The sequence below is a fragment of the Aptenodytes patagonicus genome, chromosome 13 (genome assembly GCF_965638725.1).
Source record: "Aptenodytes patagonicus chromosome 13, bAptPat1.pri.cur, whole genome shotgun sequence".
Taxonomy (NCBI): Eukaryota; Metazoa; Chordata; class Aves; order Sphenisciformes; family Spheniscidae; genus Aptenodytes; species Aptenodytes patagonicus.
Window position 1 is genome coordinate 19,811,043 of NC_134961.1, and position 22,312 is coordinate 19,833,354.

General features: G+C 37.2%; 1 protein-coding gene across 3 annotated transcripts in view; it reads right to left on the bottom strand.

Annotated features, from left to right (window-relative positions):
• The window catches only part of RBFOX1 (RNA binding fox-1 homolog 1), a 1,372,937-nt gene that overhangs the window by 1,041,170 nt on the left and 309,455 nt on the right, over positions 1-22,312 (bottom strand). For all 3 annotated transcript variants that reach the window (XM_076351295.1, XM_076351294.1, XM_076351293.1), the window contains exon 3: positions 14,086-14,118. In XM_076351295.1, the coding sequence (XP_076207410.1) occupies positions 14,086-14,118 (33 nt within the window). The remainder of the gene's footprint in view (positions 1-14,085; positions 14,119-22,312) is intronic.

Sequence of the window (22,312 nt, forward strand, 5' to 3'; positions counted from 1 at the left end):
AAATGACAACCAAAGTGCTAATTAATTCCAGGCACTCTGACCATATATTTAACTACGTTCTACAGTATGCGAGCTGACAACCGTACAAGAAGCAGAGGAATATTTTTTTCCCATGAAGAAAACATCACCAAATTGAATTACTGTGCTAACATGAGCAAATAAAATTTATTTAGAAAAAGAACACTTAGTGAGATTATCTAATTAAAATTATTCAGACCTGCTTTGCAATACAAATATTTTTGAAGAAGGACACCAGGTAGTACAGTATCTAGTCCATGCGAATTTATTAGCTTTGAGCTTTAACCCTACAACTGTGAGCTCTGATTGGAAAAATTACATTCAAGGTTTTGTAGCAAGAAGTGATTAAGTGCATTTACAAAGTGAGGACATCAGTTCCCAAGCTACCTAACATCAATTAAAGGAGGCCAAATTAAATCGATGTTCTAATTCCACAAAATTAATGGTAACTTTTTTTTAATAGGTGTAACAACATTTCCCTGAGGTCCTGTAATAAATTCTTATCACAGCAACTCATGTAGAAAGTAAATGGTTACCTATCCATGAAAATCCAATGTTTAAAATCAGTTATGGGAATGATGACAATAAGGTTCCTAGTGGCTTCTGTGTTCTTCTTCTGGGCATTTTAAATTTGATTTGTTGTTTCAGAGTTCTTTACTTTTAAACACTAGGAGAGCATGAAGGAAAAAATGTTCTTGTTCATTATGGAAGTATTCAGGAAATATCAATTTTTCATAGTAGTTCATGTTAAATAGAGCATTCCTCTAAACTCATGGGATCAGGAGCTAATTAAGGTTACTTGTAATTACTTTTAATCAAAATGCAATCATATGTCTTCACTTTACAACATATTATAAAAGGAAAAAGGGATTTTTTTCATTATTTTTCATTTTTAAAGAGTTTGGTGACATAAACCAAATACTTCCATTTTCCACATCATCAGTCCTGCTCAACAGCATGCGACTCTGATGCAACTCTGGTATATGGATGTCAGTTAGGAGGTTAGAACCAGAACATTGAGCACATATGGGTGAAATATTGTGAAGCCTGGTATTAAAATTTTGCCGTTAACTGGATGTGGACACTTACATAACTGAATTTGGGGTCTTTATTAAAAAATCACAAAACAAAACCAAAACATAGGCCATGCTCTGCAGGAACAGAAACACATCTGAAGACTCCCTGCTCAAGAAAATGAAAACAAAAAATCCAGGGAGTAAAATTCAAGCTGACTGTTCAAAGCCTTGTTTCTGTAGTTGGGGCCACAGTGTGGTTGATTAATTGCTTAAAATATTTTGTAATATTACAGTTTTCTAGTGTTATCCATGGCATGGCAATTTCCACCTTGAGAAACCTTCAAAAAAGTTCAATTGCATGTCTACATGAGAACAACTGCACCTACTTTGAAAATGAATACACCCCTTAAATTCAAATTACTACTCTGTAAGTCTCCTTTTAAAAAAAATCATAACTGTTAGAACTGGAAAAAATACAAAGTGATCATTTGCAAATACAAAAGGAGAATTGGACCGTCTTATCCAGCAGCAGAAAAGTCTAACAGAGTGCCCTCTGATAACATACTTGATGGCGTTTCAGCACCAGCATAACAGGTATCAAGCCACTGACCATATGTTCTCTACTATTAAGACTGAAATTCTTCTTTGTAGCTTTTGTGACAAAACATCTTCCATTCTTCAGCCCCCAATCAAACAAAACAAAACAAAACAAAAGTATCCCAGAACTAAAGAGAATTTTGGACTGGGTCATAGTATTCTTTTTTTGACAATTCTACAACTTTTTTTTTTTTTTTTTACTGCAAAATATACCAACATTTTACCAGTCTTTTCTACAAAAGGTTTTTTTTTTGACAGCTTAGTGTTTTCTAGTAAAGGATTATATGGTCAGAAAAAAAACCCTGAAAATTGCCAGTCTCTGTATGGACAGTATAGAGACTAAGAGATCAGAGAGATTTTAGATGCGGTTTTGCAATCTAGAAGCTAATGTGAAGTCACCTACTATTTCTAGCAGAGTATCTCAGTGAGACCAGCTATGGGTGATAAGGAATTAAGTGCCAAATCACCTGTGGGAGAAGCAGCTCCATCAGTGGCTCATATAGTTGCCAAACTTTCACATTCTCTCTACCATAATGCACTTATAATTATTATAAAAGACACATTTGACTACTTTATATGACTCCTTTAACTTGGTATTTAAATTATTGAGTAAAGAGCCATAAACCTAACTTTCTGCCAGTTACAGCCACATTCAAAAAGACTTGTTACTGCTGTTCTAACTCTTCTTGAGTTTTCTGTAATGTCTCTCCTAAAATACTGTACTGAGCAGTAGAGAACCGTAATTGAATATATCATCCATATAACAATGAATAAAGTATTTATTAAAAGTTTAACAAAGACAGGATTAAATTAGTTTGCCTGTTTGGTTTGGCTTTCTGTTAGTCTGGGCCTTAATCTGCTACTATGATTCTTTTCTGAAAAGTAGGCTTCAAAACCAACTTACAAACAGTATTAAGTTGACTTCTTGGGTTAAGTCAATGCAAGACAAATTAAACTAATGAACACAATACAGTTCTTAGAACACTGACTTTATAAATTAAGTGCATTCTTGGTGTTGATTTAAAAAGCTGTTTTGTAACGCAGGTTTTGTAGTGATGCATCACAATTCATTAATCATCACAGGTATTTCCTCCTAGAACATTCTTCTGGTCTCTTGACAATCAGTGGCTTTACCAACATGTAATCATCTGTGTTTATCTGTAGATGCCCTTCTGTTATTTGCCAGAATAAATCATCTAGAGCTCAAATACTATGCTGTTTTCAATTTCATTTTTTCAAAAACCATGCTGTATGTGAAGAGCTGTTCAGCTGGGAGCTCCTTTGCCTCCTCAGAGAAGTTATAGCATAAACGTTCACTGAATCCAGAGCAGGAAAGAAAGTCTCTTGTTATGTTTGAAGTCTAAGAATGTAAAGCCTGCAGAAAAAAGTAATCGAGTTTAAAAGATTGAACTCGCTGAGCTTCTCTAGATGATTTGGAATCTACTCTGAATTTCTTCAAATCCTATACACTACAACATTCACCGTGTCCTTTGGGAATAAAGGGCACTAAGGAGGAAGAAAATGAGATACAGCAAGGAAGAGAAATTTTCAAACCAACTGCTGTGAGTAGTCTGTTCTGTTATGGAAACCCTGTAAAGATGATTCTGAAGACTTTAGCCTAGTCTCATAATGATAAACTCCCAACCAAACAGACAGTATCCTTTGGTTAGGAAAACACTTTAGTATTCTGCAAATAATTCATCATATGTGAATAATTCATCATAACGTGAATAAACCACTTTCAGACTACAAGTAATTGGAAACTCTTTATCAGACCAGAAATTGGACTCCTGTTTCAATGGCAAAGAAATGTGGAACTGCTGGGGAAAAAAATGGGCCTTGACAGGCTAATACATACCCTGGGCTGCCCTCTGTCATTTGCCCTTTTATAAGGTGAAAGGTGCAGATCTTCCTCTGTATCCCAAAGCACACAGTTGCTTCACCCACAACAGAAATACTGTAATTATGCCATCTGAGAAAACTCAAGATTGAAGGGGCAGCAGAGGAAATTTTTTGGCTATGCCTTGTTGACCCTTCTTCAAAGTTGTCATTACTGAGGAGGAGAAAGGGGTATGTTTCTCCCATTACTTGCTCAGCTTCCCCACTTTCCTCCATGACATGACAGTCTTTCTCCCAAGTCTATTCATCTGTTTTCCTCACCTTTGTAAGACTGGGCAGGAGTTTCTCTCTCCCGTTCTCCCTGAAGCAAATACGCCGCAGGTACCTGCACCACAGGTACACCAATACAGGTACTACTGTTCATCTTCCCAGTGTCTTACCTTACGAAAAGCAGGAGCCAGAGAACAACACGTTTTCCCTCTTGCCTCTATTAGAGCAATATAAGCATTTCTCCAAATAGCCACTCCAGTTTTAAATTGCCTCAAACCCTATGTTTTTACAGGAGGATAGGAAACATGGGTAGTGGCTAGTCAAACATGAATGGGAAAGCAAACAGTTTTAATACTTCAGTCAAAAGAAAAAAAAAAAAACACAAACCAAATCAAGCACACAATTCCCCCAAACAACACCTCATGAGTCTGGCTATTCACCTTTGCAGCAAGTATTGCTAGCAAGTAAAGCTTTTTGTTTAAGATGTACAACGTGAATGGTCAGCGGTGCCTTTCCAAAGGCTCCCAAAACAAAATGCTGTTTGGCTCATAATTGCTTTACTTACGAATTGACTTATGTAAAACCTGTTTTTTACAAACCCATTATTTCCCCTAAACATAAAACCGTAATACTCTATAACTTCTGCAATCAATGTTTTTGCACTGATGGAAAACTACATTACTTTTCCACTTCAGTGGGTTTTTTTGTTTGTTTTCTCCAAACTACTTACATTTGAAACGGTCATAAACTTTTGCCAGAATATCTGTTTTGCCCATTTCGTGCACAATGTTAAGTAGCAGTACAAGGCTTAATTAATAAGAAATACAGTCTTTTCTGCATTTTTACATAACACAGTTTTTAATAACGTCTTACGCAGTCACTTTAGTGCTACTAGTCTAGTGCCTTTGTAAAATATGACTTACTCTTTCACTGATGGGACAGGCTTATTTCTTTGCATATCATCAAGTACTGCCTTACTTCAAATATTAGTAGACCTGCATCTTTTACCCGTACAAAGAAAAAGAGTATACTGATAATATTTGTGTTTGCATATGTGCATGCACCTAGAAGGCATCACTGTTACGTTAACCTCAGCTCACAGACAGTAAATGAGAAAACTGATCACATTTAATACTTTAACAAGCGTCAACCCAAGCTAACCACAATACATTGATTGGTGCTTAGCTGTGCTTCAGACTGAAAGCTCTTTCTTGGCGCTTTTAAGGTAGAAAACTAGCTGACTGAGCAAAAGACCAAAACCAGAGCGGGCTACGTTGCAGTGATCCATTCTATTACATTAACTGAAGCATTAAGTTGCTGAACTATATAACTGCTGAAAAAATATCTTACGTGATGAGACACTGCAGTCCCCAAGCCAATGGGACTTTTTCTTGTTTAACAGTGAGGTGTGGGGACTGATAATTAAAAATTTAGACTCTTCTTTAGATTCCTAAGCTTCTGCCACCTTCTACCCAAATTAAGATCACATTCACTGCTCTTAAAAACTGGCACAGCTCCATTAAGGCACAGCTCCATTAAAGTTTATGAAGCTCTGCCAATTTACATGGCAGAGAACTTGGCCTGTGGTTTGTTTAAAGGTTATAAGCTTTGCCTGCAAAGATTACAATTCCACGTGGAATTCAGCTAGTCTTTAATTTATACAGCTGCCTGTGTCAGCCAAAAGGTCTTTACTTTAGAATATCAATGAAATAGAACAGTGAAAAATTTTAACCACGTTTCTATATTCTTACAGGTACCTAGGAAAGGAATTTTTTTATCACATTATTTTACATTGTACCTATGAAATTCCATCTTTTTCCCCTGCTGTTATGAATGATTTTTTCGATACCAAAAGAAAACTTTTCTAATTATAGAAATAAAATAAAAAAACCTTTATTGACTATACTTTCCAATAACAGACTTTCCAGTGTAGGTTTTCAGTGTATAATCTGAATAACCAACTGCTCCCTTGATAACCTGATATAGAATAATTAGTCAAAAGAAAAAGAACAGTCCCCAAACAAATTTCACTAGGTCTGAGGATGGAAGAAAACCTTTATAAGCATCAGAAAAAACTTACTTTGAAATGGGTGGCTTCTTATTTTAAATAACCAATGGTGAATACTAATGTGTTTGCAACTAAAAATTGCTTTTGATTGTCTTCTGTGATTGCACTTTCTTTGCTAACTATGTGCTTCATAAACATGACAATTGTTGTCAATGATTTCTCACAGCATATCGCCAAGAGATGCATACAATTTTAATGGAAAGAGCACGCAAAAGCCTTCTTAATGTTAATCCTTGCAGAAGGAAGAGGTTTATCTTCAAACAAAGATCTACTTAAAGATGTTTGTGACAGCTGAGGAATTTATCTCCAATTCTTTTTGCCTGTGGTGTGCCACATTGCTATTTTTCCCATAGCAACATGCAAGAAGCAAACTAAGATGTCATATACATAATACAGAGATAAAAAATGACCCTATTTCCATGTCCATGTGATAAATGGAATGAAAGTTCAGTGAACACATATTTGCACATTAATTGAACTGCATGATTCTGTCCTGTTCAATCAAGTCACTACTGTATGTACCACAGGAAATTTTTCCCCAAGAATCATTAAACCAACTTTATCGCTCAAACACATACACATTTTCACCCATTTATCTTCTTGCCTTGCCAAGATAGAAAAAAAAAGTTACCTCTGCATATTCACATGATTGAAAACACATACGCATGAATTTATATATTACTGCATCACATTAATATGATGAGAATCTGGACTAAGTGTCACTGTTCACTGTAATAATCAGAGAACAAAGGTACTTGATCAACTTTTGTAGCCTATAAATATTTAGGAGACATTCGGGCTTGAAGAATATTAGGTTTTCCCTTAGAAATCAAGTTTCCTTTGGCCGATTTAATCATCAAGATCAATATGGCACATCTACAGTTCTGACAGTATGATACTCTTGAAATTCACAACGAATGGATGAGAAAAGTGTGATTAATACAGCATCTTTAAAATCTTTATGAAAACATGTTAAGATTCTCATATAGGCAGTGAAAACTTACATTTAGCAAGGAGACATAGAAGTAAACTAAGAAACAGAAACAATAAACAAAGTGCACTTTCAAGGCAATACTAACCCTACAGTGAGACTAATTTATATTCATTTCTGTTGCCATTAAATTACTGATGCACAATATGCTGAAACATATTCTGGAGCCACATATTCATAAAAGTGTATGCGTGCGTATATCTACACGCACAAAAGAGACATACATGATGGTTCACAGTTGTCAGTGTTTTATTAAATCTAATTAACTTCAGAAGCCTCTGCAGGAGTCCCGTCCAAACAGATTCTGGGTTTTTTTGGTGGCGGTGGGGTGGTTTTGGTTGTTTTTTTGGGGTTTGGGGGGAGGAGGTGTGGGGGTTGCAATCTCTAGATCCTTGGAGAAAAATCTCAATTTCAGACTTACTGGTCTATATTAATCTAAACAGCCTTGTCAGAAGTTGTGTAGATCTGGATAAGAACGCTTCCCCTTTAATAGCACACTTTCCAAAGTACAATGAAATCCTAGTCCAAACAAAAAGCCAGACTTATGTCACACTACGTTCCATAAACAGCTTTAGAGTCCTGACCGAGGGGAACTGAGCAGAATTTGAGTGCCAAAAGGACAAGAGAGAAGCCTAGGAAAACTTAACAAAGCAGACCTCAAAAGAAAGATAGAGGCTCTAAAAAAAAAAAAAGAATCTAAACAAACAATTAAAAGACTGTTTCCAGAGATAAAGACTTACTTAGGGAAGATTGTGCATATTTAACCAAAGCAAATTTAGGCAACTGACTTAGTCCGTGGACCATTTTTCGTACACACATTAAAAAAAAAAAACCACATCCTAGTCTGAAATCTGTGTAGGCGATGGAGTCTCAGCTACCAGAGCCACACATAAGAATCTGCACGGCATAGTAATGATAAAGATTTTAGTCAACAAATATTATGATCTTGTTTTGCAATCACTCTCCTAGAAGCACCATGAAGCACTTGGGTACACCCTCAGACTGTACTGGGGCAGCTGAAAAAAAAGCTTGTTTTTGAGAGCGTACGGAGCCAAGCTTTTGTCACTAGAACTGAGTAAAGAAAATTTACATGACCAAGTCTTTGCCAAACTGGATGACAGCTAATGCCTATTACTTATTTAACGAAATACAAAATGAAGGCTAAAGTTCCAATCATATCTTTTATAAATGCTCTTTTTAATAAACTATAATCAGTAAATGAGTCAACTGGTTATGTCTAATGTATTGCAAGATTGATCATATTTGTTTTTTTATGAAAGTTTGTAATTTCCATTCATTATCTTATGTTGAACTATTTGCTTTTCAGTGTTAGAAGCTTCTGCTTCTATGAGTAAAGTAGTCCCCAAACCATAAATTATATCCTGCAGTTTTGACATCATTTATTTTCATAGCATTATACATGCCAACCTTTTGACTACTCAAGATCAAAAGAGTTGCTCTCCAGGCTCATATTTCACTATAGCTCTCATATTTTATGCAGCAAATTAGACTTTACAGTAGCAGCTACAGCAAGACTGCCTCTGACACTGCACAGCTTAAAATTACTGTAGAGGATTTCATATTGAAGGAGCACAATCCTATAAATTCATACTCAAGTAAAAAAGGGATGAAAACTTCCTATAATTCCTTCCCATCCATTTTGTGTAGTTTTTATGCATATATACGTAACTAATGTGGTTAAACCGTTAAACTATTGAAAGTAGCCAGGATTCTGCCGTTGATAATAAAAGTTGGAGAGGAATCTAGCAAATACTAATGAAGGCAAGTATTTGAAGTGTTCAGAGGGGGATGCACTCAAATCACGTTCAAAGGTCACCTACCAGGCATGCACTGCTATGAATTTCTTTTCTGCCACATTTAGAATGTCCATATTAACTTGTCGAGATAATTGCTACAGCTGGGAGTTCCCATCACTGACAATCAAGAGTTTATTAGGTATCTGAAGACACAGGTAGGTGCTCAGCAGGATTTATGTGTGACACTGAATTACCCGTAGACACCTTTCAGTGGGAGTTCAGACCCCTACTCAGCTTATATACTTGTAAAATACTTTTCAGCGGAAATTACTTATGGGTAAGCATCAAAATAACAACTTTTGCAGTTATAACTTCAGTTCTAAAAACTTGACAAGTAAAAATTACTTTGACACATAATTCTTGAATTTACACTTGAAATTATGAATATTCTTAGTAGCAATAAACAATTATAAATTTATTGCAATTATCTTTTTTTTTAAACTAGTGATACCTATTTATACACAATTTGTGACAGCTTATGACAGTCAAATTTGAAGGGATTTCAACGGATCAAGCAAAAGAACCATTTTACTGTAATAATTATCCTCTTGATAAATTCTAAAGTCCTGCTACAAACTATAGAGGTGGTAAAACCCTTAAAGTAATCATCATTATGACTACATGGAAAGCATTAGGCTACGCTTGTACAGAAATTGCTACTGCTCTTTAAAATGCAAATATTTTCTTGCTCTAAGTAAATTAAAGATATGAAGATTAAAAAAATACTAATAGCAAATTCTTTATCAGTCATCATGATGGATCACGCAATGCCTCATTCCTCTTTTATGGAAGAGGGATATACAGCTGGATAGGATTAACAATGCATAGGTTCAATCAAACGCCTCGGCTGATACAAAGTGTTGATGCGTTAGAAAAGGGAGAGGCCATAATCCATTCGTTCATTCTGAAAAAACAATCTGAAAATATAAATGGAAATGTCTTCTGTCCTGAGCACGTACTTACCCTGGAGTGATGGCAGACTAGGTCCTTGCATGTTAAGTGTGCTTTGGAGAATAAAGTAGGACACAGAGGCTAGGAAGACCGAATGACATGTTTTTATCTACCATGGATTTTTAATACAACACCTGCAATTTATCCTGAGAGCATCCAACCAAATATTTGTGTTTCCCCAAATAAAGGTTCCATGATATCACAGTTTTCCCACAGAAATAAATCAGGCAACCAACAGGATTTAAAAATTACTCATGTACTAGCAAAAAGAATTATAAGTCTACTAGGAACAGAGTGCGCTGCAAACTATCAAAACGATAATAGTAGAACAATATTGGTAGATGCATATTTCCTTAGAAAGTTCTGCTATCTGTTTACACACACTCCTTTTCAAAAATGAATTAGTTCACTTTGGCATTAAAACTAGGAAAAACAGATAGTATGGTCCTGCTGGCAATGAAACCCTACGGTTCTGCTACTGACCTGCTACCTGACTTTCTTCGTTTCGCTTTTGCCATTTTATGTATTATCTACGTAAGTGGGTAAGACCTTTGAAATACTGACTGTGTAACACATGCCTGTACACAACCTGAAAGACTAGGATTCCAACTGGGGCCTCTAGGCATTAATGCACTGCAAACAGACAATAGTATCAGCAAGCACAAACGCTCTGAATGGCTTTCAGACCATATCTGCTTAAGACACCTTGCATATGCATCTCTCACATCATTCATGCAAACGTATTTCCACACCTCCACAAGCATGCATGATTTGTCATAAACATTCTGCAAACAAAAAATAAATGAAACAATTGTCTGTCCTGTCAGAGGATTTTTCTCCCCTCTCCACCCCACACACAGAGCAGCAAAAGGGCGACTGAAGTGTAATACATTTATTGGCCTTTTCAGAAACATGCTACTCACCAGGCCTGATCTATTCCTCCCATGTAGGGAAAGTGAGGGGCTTAACAATGACATTTCCTGATAATCAAGGACCTTACGGATTGCAGCATAAATCAGTCATGGTTTTGTTATCGTTAGAGCCATATTCTGCTTACTATTCTGAGGTTTTCCTTAAACTCCGATTTAATAACCTCCTTGGCTTTGAGCTGATTTTGATTTCCAGTTTTATTGAGACATATTGGCAGCCTTTTCTTTACGAGAGTAAAAAAAGGCTGCCTTGACATTACTCACACAAAAGCATGCAGAGAGCTTACACACGTTATACTAAACTTGTATTTCAATCAGGCATGACCTCTAACTTCTCACAAGAAGGCGACCTTGAACTTCACTGTATCATTTATTCAAATGTTGGGGAGGAAAACAGGAACCATAAGCAGCTTTCTGTTCTCTATTTTAGTAACTGCTTTTGATTCAGAAAGAGGAAAAGAAATGATGCTTTCCCAAACATAAAGATTATTTATACTAACAGCTAATTAGAAAGAAGGACACTCAGGAAGAAGTCACAGTTTACTGAATGAGATGTCTTTTGAAGGGGACAAATGTATATTCAAAAAAGCAATAAAAGGACCAGGCTGCCATATACCTGTATTAGTTAAAGTTAGCAGACCAGAAAAAAGTCATTCCTCAAACTGTGTTGTTCCAGGGAATTACATGAAAAAATTATTATAAAGTATTGTGTATGTTATGGCAATTTATACAGTGTATAGCTGTTTTTGAGACGGTTCTCAGGCCCATTTTGCAATGACATTAACACGATCTGTTATGTGTGCAAGAGACCAGAGTAATTTGTGATAAAAATCTTCATATTTGACCACATATGCACAAGTTATTCTTTTTTAAGATGCTTCTAACTTGAGTATTTACAAGACTATGACACTAAAAGACACAGTGCAGGCAGATTTGGCAATTATTCATGGAAGGCTTTGCTGCCTACAGCTTTGACTCTGTCACTATTTGTTGCCCCTTTGTTTTAAAAGATGGAAGAAAGGTCTTTGGATTACTTGACAGCTTCCTCTAGATGTACTTGTTTCTCTACAGTTGGTATGTGGCAACCAGCGTTTGGAAAAAAACATTGTCTATCTTCCTAAAGCATTCAACAGTAATACAAACTTTCTAAGTTTTCATTCAGACTTCATACAAAATTCAGTAAGGGAACACAGCTATGTCAAATAAGAAGAAAAAGAGGAAAAATCAAATTTCAAGACTACTTGGATCAACAGTTCAAGAACAACCAAATAACAGTTCTAATAAAAAATTTTAGAAAGCAAACATACGTACTTCTTTTTGTTTTCAAAAGCAGACTAGAGATCTTGAGACAGAAGCACTATACAGCAGCAAAGAACTGAGGAACTCAAATGAGTTAAGATGTGATGCAAAGGTAAGCCAGAACAAGGCTATTTTGGCTTGTATCTTTCTCAGAAGTGTTCATGAAGACCAAAGAGTGAAAAACAAACAAACAAACAAAAAGGCAAAACATGAGGCCACTATTCTCAAACCTGAGGAAATGTCTTGTACATCATCCACACAAAAAGTTAAGTCATGGTAGCCCCAAAATACACCAAAACTGTATGATGTTATGCCTAATATACAGTGCACTATGTAGGTCCCAGGAAGAAATCTTGGGAAGCTTGCCATTATGTCAAAGGAGCCATTTTCCCCAAGTTGAAAATTGTCTCTAATTCAAAAACTCAGCAACCAGTTCTGCATGGTTATTATTCTTTTTAGTTGTTATTCTTGTGAGTTATTCCACTGAATTCAGTAGGGCTATTTACAAACAACACTACTGCCCTGATTCAGGAAAGCGCTTAATTATCCTTTAATTAGGATATTCGCTGTATTGGGGAACTTTGACATTTCTTCTCAGTACTTTCATAAATGGGAGAAACAGCATCTAATGATAACCTCTTACATACAGATTTGTGCCTACTAAGTCAGCTGGTCCATGGGCTGAAGCACAAAGGCCAGTTGATAAGCTTTTTTAAAGAACAACCAAATAAGTTAACTCTCTTAAGGTTTTCAAAGGTGAAAGTACTAATAAACAAAGCAACACAAGTGACTAACTCAGAAACTTGTAATATTTCTGGAATTTTACACACACCAAAGAAAAAAGTATATGGGAACATTTTATAAATAAATGAGAAAACAGACTTTATAAGGGAGCAAAATTGATAGTATTACCTGTACAGTGACAAATCTAAGCCCCCCCAAATCCCATTACACAACAAGAAACCGAAAGTGACTATTAGTGGACTCTATTGATATAAGAGCAACAGGCATTTAAAATAGTGCAACAGTAAAAAATCAGGTACAAATCCTACTCCCGAAACTCTCTGAGACAAGCCAAGCATGCAATTGAATCAGACCAGCAAAATTGAACGCTAATATTACAGTCGTAATCTAAATAAAAATGAATTATGTCATTCTTTTGCAGTATGCAAGCGTCCTTGTTCTTTAAAGTAACTAGCACGGTTTATCTATTCTCTTTAATAATGCAATTTAATTTACCAAAGGCTCATATTAAAAATTTATCTGATGACAGCAGTTACAGTCACCTAGACATTTTGTCATAGTTAAACATTAGCTTTGGAGTACATCACAAATTCCCTACTGTGAGTCCGAGACCTGTTTCATATAGAAACACTCTGAGCTTCCAATTGACATTACATTTAAATGAGTCAGTAACTGTGCACTGAATAAAAATATCTGTCCGTTATTAAAAGTGTAGTGACTTATTCAGCAGCAGTGTTCAAAAGAGACAAATGCGGTATAACACGTTAGTGGTCACAAAGGACTGCCATTTTTGCTTTAGCAATCAGTTATTCAACACATACTCCAATAATCATAATATTTTCACCTCTCAGAATAGCGTTAGACCCATTAAGACCATGCAAAGTCCTCACACATGAATAGAAAAGCTGACAAAACAAATGCAAATCCAAAGTGATCAATCTAAACTATAGCAATGTCAAGCATCCAACGTAGGCAACATACACTACAGTTAATGTTATTCCAGAATTGAACAAGAATTCAGCTAGCAGCGCTCTGTCATAAAACTAAACTTCTTTCTCATGTCCCAGTGTGTTCAAACAGCTCATCTCATATGGTACCAGATAAGTGAGGCAAGCTAGATGGGGACTTGGAAGGAAGGCATGCCAACCACCAGAACCGACTTTGGAGCAGATACAATACCACCTTTGCTGTGAAGCAAACTAGAAAAATTGAAGGGCATAGGGAAAAGGTCAGATAGCCACCTTCTGTTGATGGGAAATTATAACGCGTGTTTAACAAAGCTCTGAACTATGTGGTTTCAATACCATGGAAATCTTCAGAAAGACCTACATAATGATAAAACTTTCCTAGGAGGACTTTATCAGCTTAAACATTGTTATAACGAGACAAGAATTCCAAAGATTGGCTCATTAAACACTAGAAGCAGCACAAGTTCAATAGTGAAGCCTCTTAAATTTCACCCCAAAATTGTAAGCAAGCTAGCCCCACTACCAAAAACCACAGACAGCTATTTAACATTCCACCAGTATAAGACAGGATTTCCTACCTCAGCTTTGCTGGCAGCCAGCGTTGTCAAAACCTGAAAATTACAGGAAAAACGCATTAGTATCGATTCAACAAAACAGGATTGGGATTAATTTGCTTTTGAGGTAACTGACATCAATTGGTTGTTATGGCTTGAGGGAACAGAACTGAAGAGAACTGTCTTTCACACTGTGAGAAGACTATTCACCTCTCACGCACATCACAAGGCAAAAACAGGTATAAATTGAGAGTACAGTAATATTCAGGAATACCGTGTAAAAATTCAGGAAACATACCAAAAAAGAACTGGAGAAATATTTTTATATTTTTATTAATTTTTAATTTGTTTCTGAACAGAAATGAAGAGTAACGCAACTATAAGCAATTCTAACACATCAAGACAATTACCAGGATACGCTTTGAAAACAAGCCAGCTTAGTGAAGCAACAGAGAGTTTGACGAACGCATTCCACGTAATCTGTGACAAAGAAGGGTTCACCAGCTTCTTTGCACTGGTGCCATACCGTATTGGGTGCAGGTGTCCAGGTTTTGCAGCAGGGGGCTGCAGGGCCCCTGTGGGAGGAGGACGGACCCGGTTCCAGCTCTGACTTACAGCAACCACGGCCGCGCAACGTACTTGTCTCCTGAACAGCCGTGGAACCGCAGCAACTATTTCTCTCTCCCAACCAAGGAATTAAATTGAACTTTGCAACTCTCTAGCTTTAGACAACAAACCGTATCTAAGTCAACTACTATCACAAACTTGCACAAAATTCAGTTCAGGCAATACAGACATAATTGTCATTTATATTAAAGTAACTTTAACTCAAATACTTTAAATAGACATAGATATAATTTAATATTACACGTCAAATAACACACACAAAGTTAATAAGCTGTTATTAGATGGTGAAGGCTGTTAAACTGTGTTTGTAAAACAAAAATCTTTGTTAGAACTTTATGTCGCAGTATCATCACAGCTTTACTAGGTTGAAAACTCCTTTATAATCTCCTCAGAAATTTAAGACTGACACCTAGCTATAATTCTGCCTACGTGGGAACAGACTTTTCTTTATATTGGTGCTGATAATCACTTTTCAAAGATAGCACCAACTCTCCCCAGCTTTTGGGAGTAGGAGAGGGAGTGATTGACCGTGACTCAGTTTGAGGAGAGGGAAAGGAGAGCACAGAGTTTATTGAAGGGAGCTCAGCCTGTATAGCGAAAAAGACAATTTGCGTGCAAAGCTGCTGTGCAATAGAAGACATCTGTGGATTCATCAAAAACTGATTTCAAAGGAATTTAGGAATGGAAATGAACTCCTGTCACATGGCAACAAGGCACCTGCAATCACAAACAGTTATTTAATTTAACCTGATTCAAAACCGGATTCAGCTCCATTTGAAATGTGTATCTTTTGTCACTAATAAGATTTTTGAAGGCTGTTCAAGAATTTCTCTCACACAAGCAGAAGTTGCCTTATTTAAATTCCATTTATTTACAAACAACTTATCACCTTCTTTTTTGTTATTCCTCTTCATCAAGATTCTCTAGCGTTAGCAGTTATTTTTCCTTTCCAACACAAACCTTACTGAAAGTCATCACACCCATTCTCTGCTATCACTCCATTAACCTTAACATGCCAGTCAGCAGACTTGTGAGGGTCCCCTCACAAGAAGGTCTTTCTACCGATAAACTCAGTAGAGCTACAGTCTACTTACTACAATTTAATTGTATCTTTCTTGGAGGCAAATAACTAAAAACACACATTGTAGAGGATATACCCAAAACCTAGCTTAACTTAAAACACCAGAATTTGGAGTCAAGTTTCCTGAAGCTCTCATACATCCCGCTCTAAAGCAGCTTTCAGAGGTGCCTATCTCTCTATAAACTATGTAAGGAATGTGAATATAACTGAACAACGTGACTGTTCCAACCAAGGACTCACTAATGCCTTGCAATGTAATTAAACACTCTTCCATTTTAATAATTTACCTTATATGTCCAAAAACTGTATTTCTCTTTTATACAGCTATATCTTCCTGTTGCTTTACAGTCATCCAGTGGCCAACTGGACCACTGGATATATTATACCTATATCTTTCTTCTCCAAGTTATTGTCTGATAAATCCCTGTTCAGCAGTTGAATTCTGGTGAGTTCCTAGAAGCATGACCTTTTACTTGGTATTACTAACACTAATTCACTTTTATTTCAATCTGCTAGACCATCTATCTCTTCCTGGATAACATACCAGGCTCTTCTATATTAGCAATTCCTCCCAGCTTTAGATTTTTATCAAATTTCATTAGCACATTCTTATGCCAAGCATACTAATGAAAAATTATCAAATGAAATGACAAATAACTCAATACAGTGAAACTGCTAAGAAAAGCATTATTTTGAGCACTGCAGTACCAGGCTGACACCTGTGCAGCAGGGCAGGTTACCAGGCAGTCATACCAGGGTTATGTTGTGAAATACTTCACCAGCCCTAGCTACACCGCTGAGAAAATTGTACTGTATCCAGCCTGGACACAGAGATATGAACATATCCTGAGATATCTCTGAAAACTCCGTAAAGTAATCCTCATACCAGAGGGACTATGCTCTTTAACAGTATAATCATCACTGTTACACTAGTTTTAGCTGGGGTAACTTTCTTCACAGTAGCTAGCATGGGGCTGTGGTTTGGATTTGTGCTGGAAACAGTGTTGATAACACAGGGATGTTTTCGTTACTGCTGAGCAGTGCTGACACAGAGTCAAGGCCTTTTCTGCTCCTCACCCCACCCCACCAGCCAGCAGGCTGGGGGGGCACAAGAAGCTGGGAGGGGACTCAGCCGGGACAGCTGACCCCAACTGACCCAAGGGATATTCCACACCATATGGCGTCATGCTCAGCACATAAAGCTGGGGGAAGAAGAAGGAAGGGGGGGACATTCGGAGTGATGGCGTTTGTCTTCCCAAGTCACCGTCACGCGTGATGGAGCCCTGCTTTCCTGGAGATGGCTGAACACCTGCCCGCCGATGGGAAGGAGTGAATGAATGCCTTGGTTTGCTTTGCTTGCCTGCGCGGCTTTTGCTTTATCTATCAGACTGTCTTTATCTCAACCCACGAGTTTTCTCACTTTTACTCTTCTGATTCTCTCCCCCATCCCACCAGTGGGGAGCGAGTGAGCGGCTGTGTGGGGCTTAGTTGCCGGCTGGGGTTAAACCACGACAACTATATAAAGGTAGACAGAGATGGAGTGTTTCTATTTAAAATAATGACATTCCTCAAGCTAATGTTTAATTAATAAACAGTAAAACACATTAAATTAATATTATAGGTCAAATAACACTCATGAAATTAATGAGCTGACTGTTGTTAGTCTGTGAAGACCTGACAATTATCTAAAAGTTTTAACAGAGATTTTTATTTATGTATCTTAATGCAGTGAATTACTGTTCTATTTGTATGACTGATTTCTTCCTCCCCCTCATCCCTGCCCCCTCCCCCAGTTCCTGAAACTTATAATTTCTAGACCAGCAGCTGTATCATCTGTCATGTTTGAGAAGTCAGTGAATGAAGACACAAGAGTAGTATAATGTGTATGACAAAGAATAGCAGTTCGGAAGTCATTCTTTGCTGTAGGCTTTTGCAAAAAATGTCTGTATGTCACAGTGTGATTGCTCAATTAAATCCTCCGAGAAGGTATTGCCAGATATCAAGCCTCTTAAGCAGAGCACCCACTGAGATCTGTAGCCATGTCACCCGAGACACAAAAGCAATTTATTCATCCCCATCCTGGGCAATCCTGGGTAAGGAAGTACCTATAATTACGTTTCGATAATAAGCTAATTGTTACAGAAGGGGGGGAGTGGGGACAAGCCAAGGGGAGGAGCAGAGAGGAAGAACTGGAGTGTAGACAACGTCCCCGTCACAACTACTTGATCTTGCTTTATAAGGCTGGTGGCTTCCTTTCTAGATCATCCTACCTGCAATAGCCTACTGTTCTTACCGATGATTTGTACGAAGTATGCCGTTCTTTTACTGTCTCTTGCTGTCCCCCCGACATTTTATGTACTAGTTAAGAATGCAGCAATTTCATCAAGAGAAATCACAGCTTGGGTAAGGGATTCCTGTCTTTCTCACAGTAATCCCTCTGTGACATAAAACCCCCATGGTTTTACGTCACTTTCTCAGGGAAGCTGCTATTTATTTTTCTTGTGCTAGAAGCTATACATGACTGACAGGAAACATCCTTAAAAATGGCTTTTTTGCTACTTGTGAAAGTTGTGCTCAATTCCGAACTTCCCATTCTACATAAGGAATCCCGTGAATACTGACAAAAACGTGGAGACGGTGATAACACTGCAAATACAGTAAACAGTCTTTTAAACTATGTTTACTGTTTTTAGCATCTAGAAAGGTCTTATCTTGAGGTGCATGCATACGTAGTTCCTACTCTCCAGACGTAATTAAAAGGACAGTATTTGCCATTCTAAAACAGTATCCAAACAGTTTGCTATTTGTTATGTATCTCAAGCCAGCACCTTACCACAAAGAAATAAAGGAAACCTTCTTGAATGAAGAAAGCTCCTGAAACATGAAACTGGAAAGCTCATTTAATGTCATTTTTGTATTAGACATATAAGAAATTCCCTGTGTAAAAGCAGGAAAAAATTGAAAGGGACACGTTATGAGCCAGGATTCTCATGTATCACTTGCCTGAAATTCAGTAACCATTTCACTGAACTGTCTCATCTCATCAACATGTGAAGCCCTTTTACTGTGTTACTCATTTTTCTAGAGAAGGTATTTTTTTATTATGTTTTTCAGCTTCTCACATCAACCTGAATCCTGTACATTTTAAAAAACACAGTTTCCACCTTTAATATCTTTCCACCTTCCTAGGTTCCTGTGGAATGAGAGAAGGGTTATTTCAGTCCTAGTCCAGGAAAGAAAATGCATGGAAGTCCTTCACTGTCTGCTCATGTTTAGGTCATCTTGTTTCAAACTCACATAAGGCACGCATATGTGCTATGTTACAAGAACACTCATAGGAAGAGCTGCAACCAAAGGTCCTTCAGTTCCGTGAGCATCTTTTCTGTGCTTAACTATCATCTATTTCCAAAGCGGGATTAAAAAAACCCCAAACTGCTGCAAATAAACATTTACAATAAGCTTAAGAAAACCATCTCCTGTACTTTGGGCTTAGAATTTCTTTTGGAATGTTAGCCAAAGAGGATTCTGAGAATGAAGAAAATATATAAACCTAGAAGAAAAAAAATTAACAAGATTGGAATTGTCAATGACAAGACAGAATTGGTTTTATTTCTTTCTCCTCCACCACTGACGTTAATAAAGTGACCTGAGAGCTGTTTCCTTCAACAGACAGATATTCTAGAAAGTAATTTTATTAGAATACAGCTTTTGATGTATGTAAGCCACCTCTCATTTTTGCAGGGCTGTTAGAAGACAAACGTGAGTATCATTCATGTCATACAGCATGACTGAAGTTTTGTGTAGCAATGAGTGGAACATACGGCTGAACGTGCAGGTCATGTTTCATTCAGACTCTGCCATGAGAGTTAGGAAAGCAGGAGACAGCGAGTCAAGTTACATTTCTTTTTAGAGACAGAGTTTCATTTCTTAGACATAAAATACCTGAACAAGAACAATTCTGGAAGAGACTATGTCACTCTCACTGTTAACCAATACCTCCACTGCTTAAGTAGTCCTGAAACTACTGCAGCAAACACACCTACAAGATAACTAATTAAGATTTGCACCGACAAGGAGATCAAGCGCAGAAATTTGACAAGGTTTTGTGAATGGCTTGGCATTTATCTAAACAAATGTGAAATACTACTTTTAAAGGTTTGTCTCATTGAGCTTAGGCAGTTTTAAAAACTACAATTTAATAACCGCTGTGCTGCAACCTTTTATTAATTTGTGAATTCACCTGTGGGTTGGGACAGATGTAAGATTGATTGCCCATTGGTTTTTCCCTTTTTTCATTTGCCTGGAGCAGCCCCTAGTCTGGCTCCTCAGGATTCAGAACATATTTCTGACTGCGATGCACGGTCTATGCCACTGAACAGAACCTGAGCTGTTGGAGCTATTTTGTGAAAGGTGTGTGAAGAAACCAGCCTTATGCTGAATATTCTTCACTACCGCTGCACTCCGTTACCAATATTGCAATTACCTGCAATATCACTGGTTCGCTGTGATAAACAAGAGCAGCGGAACAGGAAAAAAAGGAAAAAAGAAACCAAACCAACCAACAAGCCTAGCCCTTTAGTAGTATCTGACACTTTTAGTGTTGACAAAATTTAAAAAAAAGCAAAACCGTATTGTAATACTTTACTTCCTAAAGCACTATGACTATGAAACGTGAAATTCTAAGGTATCTAGCCAAATTTAGTGAAGTAATCATGATAAACAGAGCTATAAATCTAAATTGTTCTTTTAACACATTTAAATATCTCCATCATAAGCATATCTCCACCATAAACAAAAATATGCATGCAAAAACTATCAACTTCTTGCTAAGTTAGTTGTGATTAATTAGTTTTCATTCACCTCCTTCTTGCTTTCTAAAAGCAATGCTGGAAAGCAAAGTAAAATTCACTTTTACATCCACATTCCTTAGACTACCAAGAAACCCTGTGTGTCTAGTTATAAATCTAATCCTTAATGGTCCAAAAGTGGCTGAGTATCAGGAAGGTGGAACTTGATCCAAAAATGTTAACTCATGTAGGTTGGATTTTTCATTTGTGTTCTTAATATTGTACTGATTAATGTTCAGATAAAGCTCTAAACTAAAACACTTTTTTTTTTTTAATTAAAGTCTTGGATATTTTTTTAAACAGGCTGTGAAGGCTTTAAGAGGTCTATTTATAGCAACTCCTCCCTTCACAATAGTAAGGAAGCTGGCCAAATTGAGACCCTCTAGGAAAAGAGACATTTTGGTGTAGTCTCAGATGGATTATCAGTTGGGCAATGAAAATAAACAACTATATTTTTAAAAGCTGAAGTTTAATTTTAAAAAGTCATCTGTAAATTAAACCAGCTAATGAAATATATGTGCACGCACACGTACATACACAGAAGTGCATCAACCTCATAAACCCAACTGGGGCTGATGGGCCATGGGCAAGTGAGAGCTCATTAGTGCTCTCAGGTTTTGCCCAAAGCTGGGATTGCTGCTGAAGTGAACTGCTCAGCATCGAAGGCAGCCAGTTCATGGCTGTGTTGTCTTTCAGGCCACAGTCCCACAGGCATTTTATGCTACTGTAAAGTAACTCTGCTGTGACAAGTAGCTATCCCATTCTCCTTCTGCCCTTGGCCATTTTTCCTACGACTCCATGCTCCCTCCTTATCCCCAAATAATTATTCTGCTTGAATAAGCAGTTGTGTGGCTCTACACCAAACCGGGCAGGGAACTCACCTGACTTAAAACTAGCAAAGTCCTCAGCCCCACAGAAGCTGTGTGGGTAAAATGCTCTTCTTCAGCACTTGCTCCTGAAAGCACCTTTGAGAAGTTACTTGAATATACTGCAGGGCCAGCTCTTGGGGTCTTCCAAAATGCTAAACATAATATTCTATCTACGGCTGTCACCCATGACTGCCCATTAAAAAAATCCAATATATTAAAGACATACGTGGGTGGAATATGCTGAATGGAGAACAGGTGGAATCAAGACTCATATTTCATAGATATGTATCTTTAATTAAATTTTGCTCAGTTTACTGGCTGCTATGGACAACAGCATTAGATTACTCCAAATTTATGGAAACTCAGTAAGTATACGGGCAATGATCTTAGCAGCTGGTGAAAAATATATCTGCCCGTAACTACTTCATAACAGTACTTGTGATGCTCAGTTGATACTGGCTAAATGTTTAAGATCTTTCAACTAAATCTGCTATATAAATCAGTATGCAAAATGTGGAGTAGTTATCATGGATAATTCACTTCATGCATGAAGCCTCTTTCAGTCATAATGTCTTTCTCTTTTTTTTTAATTTCTGTAGGGTAATCTGAGTAAACTCTGCCAAATAAGTAAATAAATGGAAAACAAGCCCCCAAATACTTATTTTAACTAATATAACGTTCTTCGTGAAATATGCTGTATATTCATGTGTCTGTTACAAAGCAGTTTGAAAATGACACGGTTTTCTCTTTGAAATTTGAACTCACTTTTACAAAGAAACCTGCACCAGACAGAACTTGCTGAATGGTTCCGCTTTAATACTGGGAAT